Here is a 17047-nt window from a genome sequence, read left to right on the forward strand (position 1 = left end):
AGTTGAAATCTTCCTTGTACAGACTGTAATTGGGATCCTGGGAAATTCCTCACTCCTTTGTCTTTACAGCTTCCCTTTGCTCACTGGACAGAAGTTGAGACCCACAGACCTGATTCTCAACCAACTGACCTAAGGCAACTGCTTGGTCCTTTCCTACAAAGGGATACCTCAAATAATGGAGGCCTTTGGGTCAAAATATTTCCTGGATGATGCAGGATGTAAACTTTCTTTTATTATTACAGACTAGGCACAGGGGTTTCCTTCAGCAGTATCTGCCTCCTCAATGGCTTCCAAGCCATTAAGTTCACCCCCAGGATATGGAGGTGATGGACCTCAAGATTAGATCCCCAAAGGTCATTGGCTTCTCTTGTTCCTTGTGCTGGATTTTGCATCTCTTGATGAACACATGTATTCTTAAAATAGTGACTGGTCCATTGAACAGGAAAAACCTTAATGAAGAAACGAATTATAGAGTCTGTTCCTGTGCAATTCAAGACAGATTTGGCTTATTCTATGCAATCACATATTTTTACCCCGACTTTGTGAGTTTGGTTTTCATGGTCCGGGCCAGTGGCTCCGTGGTCTTTGTCCTGCACAGGCACAAGCAGCGAGTCCAACACATTCACAATCACAGACTCTCCTCCAGACTTTCCCATGAGGCCAGAGCCACATACACTACCCTAATCCTGGTCTGCTCCTTGTTCACCTTTTATTCAATCTATAGCGTGTTAACTTTAGGATGACTTCAGCTGCAATCCCAGGCCATTGGAATGGTGAGCATCTCTGTGCCAGTGGTCTCATGCTTCACAGCATTCAACCCCGTTGTGCTCATCAGCAGTGACACCCAGGTCTCCCAATTCTGCTTTGCCTGTAGGACCAAGAAAAATTGATTTTGTAATCTGATTACAGGGCTATGAGTCTTTTTTCTTCATGGCATGTAATCATTCATTTCAATATTTGTTAACATGTAGCAAACTATTAAATGGTAGAAATTTTGGATGCAATGGCAAGTAACAGCAGTTATAGTCCTGCCCACATGGGGGAACTTATAATAGAACTAAAATGACTATCTCAATTATACAAAGATTATCCAATCTAATTATGTTAGGATCTTCAGAAGAGAAGTTCAGGAAATTTTGAAATAGTGTTACAGAAGTAAAATTTTAACTTTAGAGAATTATGAGAAATCTCTAAAGGATACATGGAAAATTTTTTAAAATATATATTTTGAAACATAATTGGGTCCAATTCTCTCTGACAGGGGGAAAATCACCTAGAATGATCCCATACGGCCTTAAGGAGTTGGAAGAAATTGTATGTGTCTGGAATGTAGAGAGAGAGTAGAGTAGCAGAATATGAATGTAGAAAGGAAGTTTGTAGGTACACTCTTAGGACAGGCTGAGAAATCTGAGAATTTGTTTAAAGAAACTGACAAATCCATGAGCTAGTTCAATCTGGATTAAAATATCAGTTGACATTAAAAATTATTTTTAAAAATATTTAATTTAAAAGTTTGTTTAGTTAATAATACCTTAAATTTTATAGATTGTTTATTAATTAATCTTTCAAGGAAAAGCATTATTACTTTCTAATGGCTGGCTTTAAGTTTCTAATATTTACAAAATGTTTTCCTCAGTTTGTTTTACACAAATGACCAAATTCAAAAGAGAAAAAAAGCTCTTTGTTGAAAGTTCTATTTTCTGCTAGTACATTGATCATATTCTTGTTTACTTATAGCATTTTCATTTTATATTTTAATACGTGAAAATTCCTGGTGAATCGTGCAAGTTCCTTGTATTTATCTATATAACTTCTGTAATTAGAATCTGTATTATGAAATGTCAATACCATTACTTTTTATAGCAAATTTATGAGCCCTTACATCTTACTTAATTCAATCCCAGCACTTTGGGAGGCCAAGGCTGGCAGATTCCTTGAGATTGGGAGCTCAGCACCAGCCTGGCCAACATGGTGAAACCTTGTCTACCAAAAATACAAAAATTAGCCAGGTGTGGTGCCATGCACCTGTAATCCCAGATACTCGGGAGTCTGAAGCAGGATAATCACTTCTGCCTGGGAAGCGGAGGTTTTAGCGAGCAGAGATGGTGCCAATGCACTTCCGCCGGAGCAACAGAGTGAGACTCCATCTCAAAAAAATAAATGAATGAGGGCTGGGCGCAGTGGCTCACACCTGTAATCCCAGCACTTTGGGAGGCCGACGCGGGCAGATCACAAGGTCAGGAGATCGAGACCATCCTGGCTAACACGGTGAAACCCCGTCTCTACTAAAAATACAAAAAATTAGCTGGGTGTTGTGGTGGGCGCCTGTAGTCCCAGCTACTCAGGAGACTGAGGCAGGAGAATGGTGTGAACCGGGGAGGCAGAGCTTGCAGTGAGCGGAGAGAGCGCCACTGCACTCCAGCCTGGGCGACAAAGGGAGACTCCGTCTCAAAAATAAACAAATAAATAAATAAGTCTTACTTCATTCAACCTTTGTCACATTTATTCTTCTTTGTGTTTTTCTAAAAGTTCACATATTCTTAAATATCGCTTTCATTTATTTTTAAAAAGTAATCTGGCTGGGCGTGGTGGCTCACACCTGTAATCCCAGCACTTTGGGAGGCCGAGGTGGGCGGATCACGAGGTCAGGAGATCGAGGCCATCCTGGCTAACACTGTGAAACCCCGTCTCTACTAAAAAATACAAAACAAAATTAGCTGGGCGTGGTGGCGGGCGCCTGTAGTCCCAGCTACTCAGGAGGCTGAGGCAGGAGAATGGCGTGAACCCGGGAGGTGGAGCTTGCAGTGAGCCAAAATAAAAGAGGACACAAACAAGTGGAAGAACATACCATGCTCATGGATAGAAAGAATCAATATTGTGAAAATGGCCATACTGCCCAAGGTAATTTATAGATTCAATGCCATCCCCATCAAGCTACCAATGACTTTCTTCACAGAATTGGAAAAAACTGCTTTAAAGTTCATATGGAACCAAAAAAGAGCCTGCACTGCCAAGACAATCCTAAGTCAAAAGAACAAAGTTGGAGGCATCACGCTACCTGACTTCAAACTATACTACAAGGCTACAGTAACCAAAACAGCATGGTACTGGTACCAAAACAGAGATATAGACCAATGGAACAGAACAGAGCCCTCAGAAATAATACCACACATCTATAGCCATCTGATCTTTGACAAACCTGACAAAAACAAGAAATGGGGAAAGGATTCCCTATTTAATAAATGGTGCTGGGAAAATTGGCTAGCCATGAGTAGAAAGCTGAAACTGGATCCCTTCCTTACTCCTTATATGAAAATTAATTCAAGATGGATTAGAGACTTAAATATTAGACCTAATACCATTAAAACCCTAGAAGAAAACCTAGGTAATACCATTCAGGACATAGGCATGGGCAAGGACTTCATGTCTAAAACACCAAAAGCAATGGCAACAAAAGCCAAAATTGACAAATGGGATCTAATTAAACCAAAGAGCTTCTGCACAGCAAAAGAAACTACCATCAGAGTGAACAGGCAACCTACAGAATGGGAGAAAATTTTTACAATCTACTCATCTGACAAAGGGCTAATATCCAGAACCTACAAAGAACTCAAACAAATTTATAAGAAAAAAACAAACAATCTCATCAAAAAGTGGGCAAAGGATATGAACAGACATTTCTCAAAAGAAGACATTCATACAGCCAACAGACACATGAAAAAGTGCTCATCACTGGCCATCGGAGAAATGCAAATAAAAACCACAATGAGATACCATCTCACACCAGTTAGAATGGCAATCATTAAAAAGTCAGGAAACAACAGGTGGTGGAGAGGATGTGGAGAAATAGGAACACTTTTACACTGTTGGTGGGATTGTAAACTAGTTCAACCATTGTGGAAAACAGTATGGCGATTCCTCAAGGATCTAGAACTAGAAATACCATATGACCCAGCCATCCCATTACTGGGTATATACCCAGAGGATTATAAATCATGCTGCTATAAAGACACATGCACACGTATGTTTATTGTGGCACTATTCACAATAGCAAAGACTTGGAATCAACCCAAATGTCCATCAGTGACAGACTGGATTAAGAAAATGTGGCACATATACACCATGGAATACTATGCAGCCATAAAAAAGGATGAGTTTGTATCCTTTGTAGGGACGTGGATGTAGCTGGAAACCATCATTCTCAGCAAACTATTGCAAGAACAGAAAACCAAACACTGCATGTTCTCACTCATAGGTGGGAATTGAACAATGAGATCACTTGGACACGGGAAGGGGAACATCACACACTGGGGCCTATTGTGGGGAGGGGGGAGGGGGAAGGGGGGAGGGATGGCATTGGGAGTTATACCTGATGTAAATGATGAGTTGATGGGTGCAGCACACCAACATGGCACATGTATACATATGTAACAAACCGGCACATTGTGCACATGTACCCTAGAATATGTATAATAAAAAAATTTTTTTTTAAATGAGAAATGATAAATGTTGACATTTGTGTTATTCCTAATGTTGGGGAAAATCAGCTTATCAAATATTTGATCACATATATGTCAAATGTGCTGTTAGCTGTTTTTCATAGATGTGCAGCAATAGATGGAGAAAATCACTGTCTTGTTCTAGTTTGCAGAGTTTATCATAATCTAGTTTGGAATTTTGTAAAATGCTTTTATTATATTTTTGAGATTTTTTAGTCTGTTAACATAGATTACACTAAGAGAGTTTAAATTGTTGAATCAAACTTGTATTCTTGATAAACCTCACCAGGTTATGATTTATTATTGTTTGTATATGGAAGGATTCAATTTGCTAAATGTCTTTTTGTTTTGTTTTAGCATGAGTGCAAGTTTATTTAAAAAAGGCTTTACAACAAGAAAGAAAGGGAAGTATGCTTGGAAGAGACCTCAGTGAGGCGATTTGAAGGACAAGTGCCTCAATTTGCTAAAATTTTGTTAAGGCTCTGTCTATATTCATGTGGTGATTAGTCTAGTTTTGTTTAATGTCATTGCCTCTTTGGTGTCCTGTTAATGCTAACTTTCATATAGTTCAGAAGTGTTTGAATCTTTCTGTTTTTGGAAGAGTCTGTATATAATTGGTACGATTTCTTCCTTTAATATTTCATAAAAGTTCTTACATGTTTTAGGAATGACCCTCAGTTGATGCCATCAAGAAAAAGGAACCTCAGTCCTACAATCACAAAGAACTTAAATATGCTAACAACTCAAAATAAGCAAGAAACAGATTCTCCGTGAGACTCTAGAAAGGAACACAATCATGACAACACTTTGATTTTAACCCAGTGATGTCTCTATTTTTTTTTTTTTTTTTTTTTTTTTTGAGACGGAGTCTCACTCTGTCGCCCAGGCTGGAGTGCAGTGGCCGGATCTCAGCTCACTGCAAGCTCCGCCTCCCGGGTTCACGCCATTCTCCTGCCTCAGCCTCCCGAGTAGCTGGGACTACAGGTGCCCGCCACCACGCCTGGCTCATTTTTTGTGTTTTTAGTAGAGACGGGGTTTCACCGTGTTAGCCAGGATGGTCTCGATCTCCTGACCTCGTGATCCGCCCATCTCGGCTTCCAAAGTGCTGGGATTACAGGCTTGAGCCACCGCGCCCGGCCGATGTCTCTATTATACTTATGACCTAAAGAACTGTAAGATAATATATTTGTATTGTTTAAAACGTAAGTTTGTGGTGATTTGTCAGGATAGCAATAGAAAGCTAATACATCAACATTACTCTGTGAGCATCTCTTTACTTGCCAATGCAGTATTTCCTCGACTCATGTTGTACCTTTTCTGCCACAATCAGAAAACAGCCTCTTTGCTAAGGAGTTCTGGTTCCTTTTATTAAAAAATTATACAAACCAATAACCGGGCATTAAATATGCTCAAAGCTACTGGAATGCCACTGCTTGCTAGGATATCTCACAAAAGATAGGGAGTATGTACACATTATCTATATAAATTGAATTCTTTATCTACATAAATTGAATTCTTTTTTTTGTAGGTTAAACCTACAAATATTTCAGAAGTTGGTTATTTAAAAAGATTCTTAAGACTACAGTAGCATACTCACATAAGGGTTTTATTTATAGGCAAAGATATCGTATAGTATGAGAATATAACACCAAATGCATATTGAATAAAATAACAAATGGATAAACTGGGCTTCATAAAATTAAGACACTCTGCTTTAGGAAAGATACTGTTACAAACTGAAAACAAGGTCAAGCATGGTGGCTCATGCCTGTACCCTGGCACTTTGGGAGTCTGAGGCAGGATGACCACTTGAGGCTAGGAGTTAAGAGACTAGTCTATGTAACAGCAAGACCACGCCTCTAAATTTTAAAAAAGAAAACAAAAGCCACAGACAATGAAAAAATATTCCCAACGCTTATATCAAATAAGGAATTTGTCTTCAGAAATGTTAAGAACTTGCAACCAACCAAATATTTTAAAAAACAGGCAAAAAATACCAACAGACATTTTACTAACGAAGATATATGAGTGACAAATAAGCACATTTAAAAAAGCTGAAAACTAAGTCATTGGAAAAACACAAATTAAGAACTACAATGAAATACTACTGCATATTTAGTAAAATGGCTAAAATGAATGGCCTATGATTTCCATACATATAAATTGTCAGTAATGTGAAGAAATGGAAAACCTAATATATTCCAGGAGGAAATATGAAATGCTAACCATTTAGAACACAATTTGGCAAGTAAAATTTCAAACATTTGGATCCACTTACAGAATAACTGAGGAGCTTTGCAGCCCTGTTACACAGCCAAAAGGGTGAAAATTATAAAAACACAATTCAGTCTCTGGAAATGGTCACAAGGGTGTACGGCAAATAAATATTTATTAAAGAAGATCTAACATTCATAAGAACAGCAAAAGTCAGTCACATCTGAACCAAGACCACTCCTTTCCTCCCCCAACTCCAAACTCAGCGAGATTAAAACTCCATTCGACTGCTGCAGCCAAGAATACAGGGCTCCCTCTCTCCGAAGCTCCAAGGCAGAGGGCTATCTTCTCCAGAGAGACAATCTGTCAGGAATTCTCATCCTGCCTCCAATGTGCATATTTAGATGAATGACATTCAATTGCCAGCTCCCTCATAAAAATTATCCTCAGAGTTTCTGGGTTTTTTGTTTATTTGTTTGTTTGAGACGAAGTCTCGCTCGGTCACCCAGGCTGGAGTGCAGTGGCGTGATCTTGGCTCCATGCAATCTCTGCCTCCCAGGTTCAAGTGAATCTCCTGCCTCAGCCTCCCAAGTAGCTGGGACTACAGGTGCCTGCCACCACGCCTGGTTTTTGTTTTCTGTTTTTTTTTTTTTTTTTTTTTTTTTTTTGAGATGGAGTCTCGCTCTGTCACCCAGTCTAGAGTGCAGTGGTGCGATCGCGGCTCACTGCAAGCTCCACCTCCCGGGTTCACGCCATTCTCCTGCCTCAGCCTCCTGAGTAGCTGGGACTATGGGCGTCTGCCACCACGCCTGGTAATTTTTTGTATTTTTAGCAGAGACAGGGTTTCATCGTGTTAACCAGGATGGTCTCGATGTTCTGACCTTGTGATCCGCCTGCTTCAGCCTCCCAAAGTGGTAAGATTAACAGGTGTGAGTCACCGTGCCCGGCAAGGTGAATCATATTGAATCAGCGACAGTCTAAGGCCTTTCTCCAGTCTACACTTTCTGGTGTTGAATAAGGTTAGGCCTTTGGCTGAGACCTTTCTCCATATTCACTACATTGTCCACTCTGTGAACTATCTGTCCAGTGTTGAATGAGTTTGGAAGTGTAGTTAATGGATTTCCATTTGTTACCTTCAAGACTTTTTTCCCCTGTGAACTTTCTGGTGTTGAATGAGGTTGAAATGCTGGCTAAAGGATTTCCCACAATCACTGTATTTCTCCAGTGTGAATCCTTCGATGTTTAACAAGACTGGAGCTGTGGCGAAAAAATTTCCCACATTCCCTGCACTCATAAGGCTTTGCTCCAGTGTGAACCCTCTGATGTTTAACCAGGCTGGAATTCTCACTAAAGAATCTCCCACATTCATTGCACTTAAAAGGCTTTTCTCCAGTGTGAACTTTTCGATGTTGCATGAGGCTTGAACTTTGGCTAAAAAACTTCCCACATTCGCTGCACTCATAAGGCCTTTCTCCAGTGTGAACACGCCAATGATTGATAAGGCTGGACTTGTGGCTATAGAATTTTCCACATTCACTGCACTTATAAGGTCTTTCTCCAGTGTGAACTCTCTGATGTTTCATGAGGCTGGAGTTGAAACTAAACAATTTTCCACATTCACTGCACTCATAAGGCCTTACTCCAGTGTGGATTCTGTGATGCTGAACAAGTGTGGAATTATGCCTGAAAGCTTTTCCACATTCACTGCATGTAAAAGGCTTTTCTCCAGTGTGAACTCTCTGATGTTGAATGAGGTCAGCATTACGGCTAAAGGATTTTCCACAGTCACTACACCCATAAGGCCTTTCTCCAGTGTGAACTATTTGGTGTATAAAAAGGTTGGACTTATGGCTAAATAACTTCCCACATTCACTGCATTCATAAGGCTTTTCCCCAGTGTGTAGTCTCTGGTGCTGAACAAGTAAATATTTCTGACCAAAGTCTTTCCCACATTCACTGCATTTGTAATACCTTTTTCCAGCATGAAAGGCCTCCTTACTTTCGGAGCTCCTATGTGACTTCTCTCCCGTGTGAGTCATCTGGTGCTTGAGAATAACTGAGCTGGTCAGGAGGTCCTTCCCAACTTCTCTGCTTTGCAAGGACTTCTCTGACAGGTGGACTCTGCAACTCCTCAAAACTGGGACCCTGCTCTCTTGTCTTTTTAAGGGTTTCTCTCCATAGTGCTTCTGGTGTTGCTGAACGTTTGAACTGGGCACTTTTACAGAAGCAGTCTGCTCAGGGGCCTCCTTGGCCTCAGCTCCATGCCAACAACCTGAAAGAAGAGAAATGTTGATGAAGTAAATGTAGTCTTTGGTGTGAGGAGGCAGCACTCTAACAAATGTGTTTGACACACCCAGTAATTAGTGCCTGGGACTGCTGGCAGAATGAGGGGGCTAGCGCTTGGTGGGGAAGGGCCTGCTGTGCAGTGCTGAACCTGGCTAGATCACGGATTTGGGGAGGCCTCATGAGCACCAAAGATGCAAGGATGGGGTGTAGCACAGGGAGGAGAGGCAGAGTCCCCAACAAAATCCACTGCAAATGGCTTTCCACAGGACTTTGGCTGCTGGAGACACAGGAACATGGCACAGAAGGTTATGTCCAGGTCCAGAAAAAATCAACTGCAAGATGGGCGTGGTGACTCATGCCTGTAATCCCAGCATTTTGGGAGGTCAAGGCAGGTGGATCACAAGGTCAGGAGATTGAGACCATTCATGCTAACATGGTGAAACCCAGCCTCTACTAAAAATACAAAAAATTAGCCAGGCGTGGTGGCAGTAGTTCCAGCAACTCAGGAGGCTGAGGCAGGAAAATGGCATGAACTTGATAGGAGGAGCTTGCAGTGAGCCAAGATCAAGCCACTGCACTCCAGCCTGGGCAACAGAGCGAGACTCCGTCTCAAAAAAAAAAAACCAACTGGAAAGAAATAGTTGGTGTCCAAGTGCTATGCAGGGATAAGCTCCCACCTCACCACACATTCAGTGAAAGCCACTGCTGAAAGGTGCTGCTGAGGATTGGGTGAAACATGGAGGACAGAGAGGTGGAGAATGGCCCCGGGTTAAATATCAGAATAGATATAAATGGGTGACTGAGGAAGAAAAGACAGAAATCAGCAATGACCCCTTGCCTTGGTATCAAAATATCTGAGCCCACTGCAAAGACTCCTGGTATGATATGAACCCATCCCCGAGTTCATACCTCCCTGAGCTCCACCCACCAAGTACCTCTCAGTATGGCTGAAGTCATAACTTCCCAAGCAGGCATGAAGGGCTCCTCCCATGACTCCAGCTGGGTTATATCATGGGTCATGGAAGATGCAAGTCCTAAGGAAAACAACAAGTGAGTGGCAGCACTGAGCCAGAATGACTTATCCCATCATGGACCACAGGAAAGAAAACAAAATAGTACAGAAAGAACCTTGGAGGAGGGTCTTACAGGAACAAACCTGTCAAACAGCAATCACGTTGGTAACTCAATTGCTGGCACAGGTATGTTGGCTAGAGGAGGCAAGCAGAACATAGGGGAATAGAATTACCACAGATGTGCACAGTGTTACCAGGCCACAGAGAGGCCACCAGGGTTAAGATCCATCAAGCTGACTGAAAGACTCCTGACCCCCAAACCCTTTCCTGCACAGCTCTGGGGCAGCTCGGGGAGAGAAGATGGTAGTATACGCAGCCCAGGCCGACTACAACAGCTACTTCAGGATCCTGGAGAAGGAATGAGTGCCCACAATTCAGCTTCGGGAAGAACAGACCTGTCACTAGGAAAAGGAGGAAAAGACGAGCCCAGCCCAGGATGCTGGGGTGGGGTGTGAGAAACTTACCCAGAGAGGCCAGAAGTGAAAAGTTCTCCAGCATCACATTGCGGTAGAGGAGCCTCTGAGTCTCATCAAGCAATCTCCATTCCTCCTGGGAGAAGTAGACAGCCACGTCCTCAAAGGTCACATAGCCCTGCTAAGATGGAGAGAGTTGAGTTTATCTGTGGCCTCCTTACTGGGGAATTTAGGCATCCCCCTAAACATCCACCCCTGCTCACCCTCTTCCTCAATCCCCATCGCAGAGGAGAGACCCTGCCCCAGAACCACTGATGCCCACTCTCTCCTCATGTTCCCACTGAGCAAGCACAGGCAGGTAGGCAGATATAGTCCATTTCAGCTCTGGGCATGGTATGCAGAGTCCTACTCTTCTCTTGTCAGACAACTGACCTTGGATTCCAAGATTGTTTACCAAATACAATCAAATTTGTGTCAGTGTTCTCCCTGAAGCCCCCAATACAAGGTCCCTGGGGACATCTGTTTATACTCATTAGAATGTGCATATACTCTGTACCACAACCACTGCCCCCTATACCACCTTATGTACCTCCCCTAGTGTCACTACATTCTAGTCTACACATGGCATCCAGAGGGCACTTACCAAATGCAATCAGAACACCATCCCATCCTAGACCTCCAATGGCATTGACTGCCAGGGGCAACCCTCAGCCCCACTTTGAAGGCCTCCCTACCTGTCTCTTTTTGTTGCTTCACCTTCAGCTACTTGGAATTGCACACATATCTGGACACCTTTGGCACTCTTCCATATCTGTGTTGAGAAGCTGTCCCTTCCCAATGTCAGCCTTCCTCTGACTCTCATTAGAATTGCAGGCCAGGCCGGGTGTGGTGGTTCACGCCAGTAATCCCACCACTTTCGGAGGCCGAGGCAGGTGGATCACCTGAGGTCAGGAGTTCGAGACCAGCCTGACCAACATGGAGAAACCCCGTCTCCACAAAAAATACAAAATTAGCTGGGCGTGTTGGCACATGCCTGTAATCCCAGGCACTCGGGAGGCTGAGGCAGGAGAACAGCTTGAACCCAGGAGGCAGAGGTTGCTGTGAGCCAAGATCTTGCCATTGCACTCTAGCCTGGGCAACAAGAGTGAAATTCCATCTCAAAAAATAATAATAATAATAAATAAATAAAAATTAAAATTAAAAAAAAGAAGCCCAAGTCTCCCAAACCAGGCCCAGCAATTCTCCCAGATGACCTCATTTGATCTTGAGCTAATCCAGCAGCCTGAGAAGCTCCCCAGGTTCCAGGTAAGAACAAAAGCCTTGTGATCCCACAGTTGGATGTATAAGCAGCAGTGCCTGCCTTCCTGTCATCTGACGTCATTATAGCTTCATCTTCATGTCCATCTCATGTTTACCCCCACAGGAACTTTCAGACCAATCAGACCCTCCTCACCTCTACATCCCCTTCCCCATGGCCACCATTCTCCCTCATGTCCTTGTGAAGCCTACCACTCCCATCCAGGTATCCAAGCAAGAGAATCAGTTCTTCGCCCCTATTCTCCCTTATTACCTAATGGCATTACCAATAGGACCTCAAGATGCTCCCTCCTAAATCTGCTCCACTATTCCATTTGGTGCACACACCAACTGTATCGTGTGTATTTCCAATCTGAACCCTTCACCTGAATTCCAGACTTCTCTGTCCAGGTGCCCACTCAATGAATCCACTCAAGGGTCTCTGGAACATCTCATATCAACATGGCCAAAACCTAACTTAATTATTCCCACTGAAAACTACTCTTACCATTAACCTCTTTCTCCCACCCTACACTTTAGAAAATCTGCTCATATCTACTTAAAAAACACAGACTCCAGGCCGGGCGCGGTGGCTCACACCTGTAATCCCAGCGCTTTGGGAGGCCGAGGCAGGCAGATCACGAGGTCAGGAGATCCGAGACCATCCTGGTTAACACGGTGAAACCTCATCTCTACTAAAAATACAAAAAAGAAAATTAGCCGGGCATGGTGGTGGGTGTCTGTAGTCCTAGCTACTCGGGAGGCTGAGGCAGGAGAATGGCCTGAACCCAGGAGGCGGAGCTTGCAGGGAGTCGAGATGCGCCACTGTACTCCAGCCTGGGCGACAGTGTGAGACTCCGTCTCAAAACAAACAAAAAAGCAAAAAAAAACAGACTAGGCCATAATCCCTGCGTAGCCTTCCCCATTTCCATCCTTCCTGATATTCAGGAACAAACAAACAAAAATACAAAGAATAGAGGCCCAGCTCCTCAGCCAACCACTTCAGGTCTGCCTTATACCTGCTGATGCGTTCCCCCCGTTATAATGGAGATCTAAGGTTGCCTAAGCATTTCCAGCTCAAACTTAAATCCACGTATTTTCTCATGTTGATCACTATGCCTTCTAAACCTCCTGTCATTGGTTGCCAGAAATGAGAACCTCTCCATAGAACATATAATCTGGCCCAGGCGTGGTGGCTCATGCCTAAAATCCCAGCAGTTTGGGAGGCAGAGGTGGGCAGATAACCTGAGATCGGGAGTTCGAGACCAGCCTGACCAACATGGAGAAACCCTGTCTCTACAAAACATACAAAATTAGCCAGGCGTGACGGCACATGCCTGTAATCCCAGCTACTTGGGAGGCTCAGACAGGAAAATTGCTTGAATTCAGGAGGCGGAGGTTGTAATGAGCTGAGATCGTGCCATTGCACTCCAGCCTGGGCAACAAGGGCTAAATTCCATCTCAAAAATAAATAAATAAATAAAAATATATAGTCTGGACTCAGGATCCTGACTGTATGACTGTTTTCCAGGGAACTCAAATGGAAGGGTAGGGAGAATAGCAAGTAAGGAGTCTCAAGACACTACGATTCTGAAGACCATGTAGGTAGGAGTTGAGCAGGGTGAGGACCTGAGACATTCTCCATTTACCTCCTCATGGTATGTAAGTAACTCTGCAGTCACAAGAACCTATGGAAAAATCAAGGCCATGAGAACCAGACAGTGGTCTTGCCAAAGGATCTTCCAAGCCCCCTCGTCTAGCCTGGAGTCAGGTGTGCCTGAGTATCTACAATCTGGGCTTTGGTTCTTAGTGATGCCTCTTACCTGTTGTGTGCCCTTGCAAAAATGCTCAACTTCCCTGTGCCTTGGTGTTGCCATCTGCAACATGGCAATAATAATGGTATTCACTCAATAGGGCTATTGTTTGTATCAAACTCATTCTTATGTGTCTAGGACTAAGTATCAACTCTTACTGTACACATAATTAATGCCTCTGTCAACATTTTCAGTGCAAATAAACTGGCAGGTTTTAAAAATATGGGTTTCTGCCTGGGCACAGTGGCTCAAGCCTGTAATCCCAACACTTTGGGAGGCCGAGGTGGGCAGATCACAACAGCAGAATTCTGTCTCAAAAAAAGAAAGAAAGAAAGAAAGAAAATGTGGGTTTCCTTTTGGCAGTCTGGCTGCCTGCTATATACTCCCCTGAAGGCAATCCTGCTGACAGCCCTTCTACTGGAGCAGTTGATCATCCCTCCTGTGCTGATGGCTAGGGAAACTTAGGCACCAAAGGGGCTGCTCCACCAGCCTGGCTGACCTTTTCTTTTCTCCATACGGACTGGACATGAGGAACTGCTGAGCCTGGAGTGGCAAACCTATATACTACCCAACACTGCAGTCTCCATCCAGTCCTGGGTCTTCATACTCTATAACCCTCCATTCCTGCAGGCACCAGACAGAACCACTTGGGACAGCAAAACTCCATGCTATAGAGGCTGCCCCGGCCTACAGGCCCATTTCTCCCTTCCCTCACCTCAGGGACCATCTGAAAGAAAACCTTAAGATTCTCCCTCCTAAATAGGAGCCCCAGGCCTTCCAGCTGCCCATGTGGACACGATACCTCCACTCTGGGACTTCTCAGGAAACGATGCCCAAAACCTACTCCCTGCACAGCCTCCCCCATCTCCATCCTTCCTGATATTCAGGAACAAACAAAAATACAAATAAAAATCCAGAATGGCTCTTCATTCCCTACTTTCTTTCATAGTCACATCTGATGCAACAGGAATTCCCTCCTGTTCAGTTTTTGAAATCCATCCAAGATCTGATCACTTCCCCGCTTCTACGGCCCAGTCCCAGTAGACTCTCCACTACTCTACTGAATTTATCTACTCACAGGTCTGTTTTCACCCGCCTCACCCCCACTCCAGTCTGTTTTGCCTTGAGAGGCCTTTGGCAAACTGAGAGAAACAGATCGTGTCACTCTTCTGTCTCCAGCCCTCCGCGGCCACTGTGGCGCCCTCAGGATGAAAGCGCAGCTCCTCGGGCCGTCGCTCCACGCGCGACTGGTCCCTTCCCAAGCTGCCTACTACAGACACCCGGAGGCCTCAAGTTCGGGACTCGCTGCGTGCGTCTCACATCTTTGCGAGCCGCACCCCTTGCCCTCCATTCCCACCCCATCACACTGCGTGTCAGAAACGGGACCCCGCCCACGAACGCCCCACAGTTCTGCACCCGGGGACCTGGGCAGGCGGCCCTCACAGGGCTTTAGGATTCCAGGGAGGCCGGGAGGACGCGGCGCTCACCTGAGCGGGGTCCCTCAGCTCGGCCGCCGCCATCCGAGCCTGTGGGTAGAGCGGGCGGGGAGACAATAACCGAGGAGAGGGCCCGGGTCACCCTGCGTGCCGCCACCGAGCCTCAGACCCGCCTCTGAGCGGTGAGAACAGAACGCGGAGCCACCGCGCCTTCCGGTGCTGGTTGCCCCAGCGCACAATCAGCTTCTACCAGGCTGAGTTCTCCTGAGAGCAGCGAAAGTGACCGCCCAGGGGAGACGCCGGAAGTCCCGCCCAGTGCGCGTCGCACGTTCGGGCAGGCCTCTTTTCATTGGCCAAGCATTGCAGCTGCGGGCGCGGAGGCTTCTGGGCAGTGTAGTTCCCTTGGCGCCAAACTTAGAGGAAGTGGGCTAACTTCGGAGATGGAGATTGGAGATGATAGATGATGACGGAGATGGAGGTGGAGATGATGGAGATGGAGATGGAGATGATGGTGGAGATGAAGATGGAGATGATGATGGAGATGGAGATGATGGAGATGGAGATAATGATGAAGATGGGGATGATGGAGAAGATGGAGATGGAGTAGGAAATGGAGAATGGAGGAGAAATGAGTGTCAAGAACTCTCGGACTCATCTGGAGCCTGTTGTAATTGGAGATGGGACTGGATTTCAGTTTCCTACCGCTGATACTCCAATCCTTCCTTCTTTTGAAGGACTCAAAGAGGATCTTCAGAGCCACAATAAAGGTTTCTCTGGGCAGAGCCACGTATACCTTCCTAAATTTCCTTTGGCAAGGGGACACCCAATATTAAAGTTAACGGTGGCCAAGCAATGCCTGATGTATGATAATAAGAAAAGGCTCTGAATTCTGGATGTAGGTGATGAGAGAGTAGGGGAGCCCAAGGATTTACCTTCCTCCTTCACCCCATGCTCATTTGTGTTCTTTCCTTCCTCAAGGACGCAATGTTGATGTACAGTCACAACAATAGGAGGCAAACCCATAAGCCAACTCCCCCTCAATTTCTCTCCTTCATCCATTTCTGCTCCATATTCCTTTCACCATTACTACAGGACTGAATGAAGGGGGATGAACACAGAAATGAAAACAAAGGCAAAATAAATCTGTTTTAAAGAAGGGGTCAGAGGGCTTCTTTCTTCTAGTTAGCAAAGGCCCTGAGCTTCCACAGCCCTTCATATTTATTGGGTAGAAAGAGCAGGGAGGAGGAGCTAATGATTGGTCAGCTGCTTGATTGATCACAGGTTCACATTATTGCAAACAGGCTTCAGATGTGCCTAATCACAAGAAACATTTGTGCCTGGGGCGTGACTGCCCTCAGCATTCCTTCTTGGTGGCAGACGCAGTTTGTCAGTTTGCCAACAACCTACTTTAATGAGAACAGTTTGCTGTTTACTCCAGTGGTATACTGAGTTGATCACAACACTCATTCTTTCGGCCTCCAACATCTCCCCCTTTCTGTCTTTGAATTAATTGAATAAGATGTGTCCCTATGTTATGGAGATTGATGCCAGTGTGACTCCAGTCAGTCCTCATGCCGTCTTCGCATTCAGATTCAGCTGGCTCATGGCTTCCACTGGGAGAACCAGGCCCATGGTTGGAATCCCAGTCTCCCCTTCCATGGTCGCACACACCTTGAGGGTATCCACATGGTTTGTCCATCTCCTGTAAAAACACAAGCATACCCTCATCTCCACATTAGTAAATCTACCGAAAACTTTCCACTGATAACGAAAGACAGCCTCTTTCTGATTAACAGAAGGCATAGCGATAGCAAATCAAGGATTAACAGAAGGCACAGAGAAAACAAATTGAGGTTTATCCTTCTTGTGCAATAGTATAGCAAAAAAAAAAAAAAATCCCCAAGGTCTACCACCATGAGAGGCCAGTCTCTTAGAATGGCTGCCAGGGATGGCAGACCCTGCTATAATGCACCCATTGGCTTAATCTGTGCATTAATAGCTCTCAAATCATGTAGC

General features: G+C 44.6%; 1 protein-coding gene across 1 annotated transcript; it reads right to left on the reverse strand.

Annotated features, from left to right (window-relative positions):
• Positions 1-6084: 6084 nt before the first annotated feature.
• Positions 6085-15351, reverse strand: LOC103235574 (uncharacterized). The gene is given in 5 exon segments (XM_073015848.1): positions 6085-7933; positions 7935-8985; positions 9935-10033; positions 10537-10666; positions 15083-15351. Coding segments are annotated over 5 exon segments (1398 nt in total). The 5' UTR covers positions 15116-15351; the 3' UTR covers positions 6085-7848.
• Positions 15352-17047: the final 1696 nt, after the last annotated feature.

This window comes from Chlorocebus sabaeus, chromosome 6 (assembly GCF_047675955.1).
Source record: "Chlorocebus sabaeus isolate Y175 chromosome 6, mChlSab1.0.hap1, whole genome shotgun sequence".
Lineage (NCBI taxonomy): Eukaryota > Metazoa > Chordata > Mammalia > Primates > Cercopithecidae > Chlorocebus > Chlorocebus sabaeus.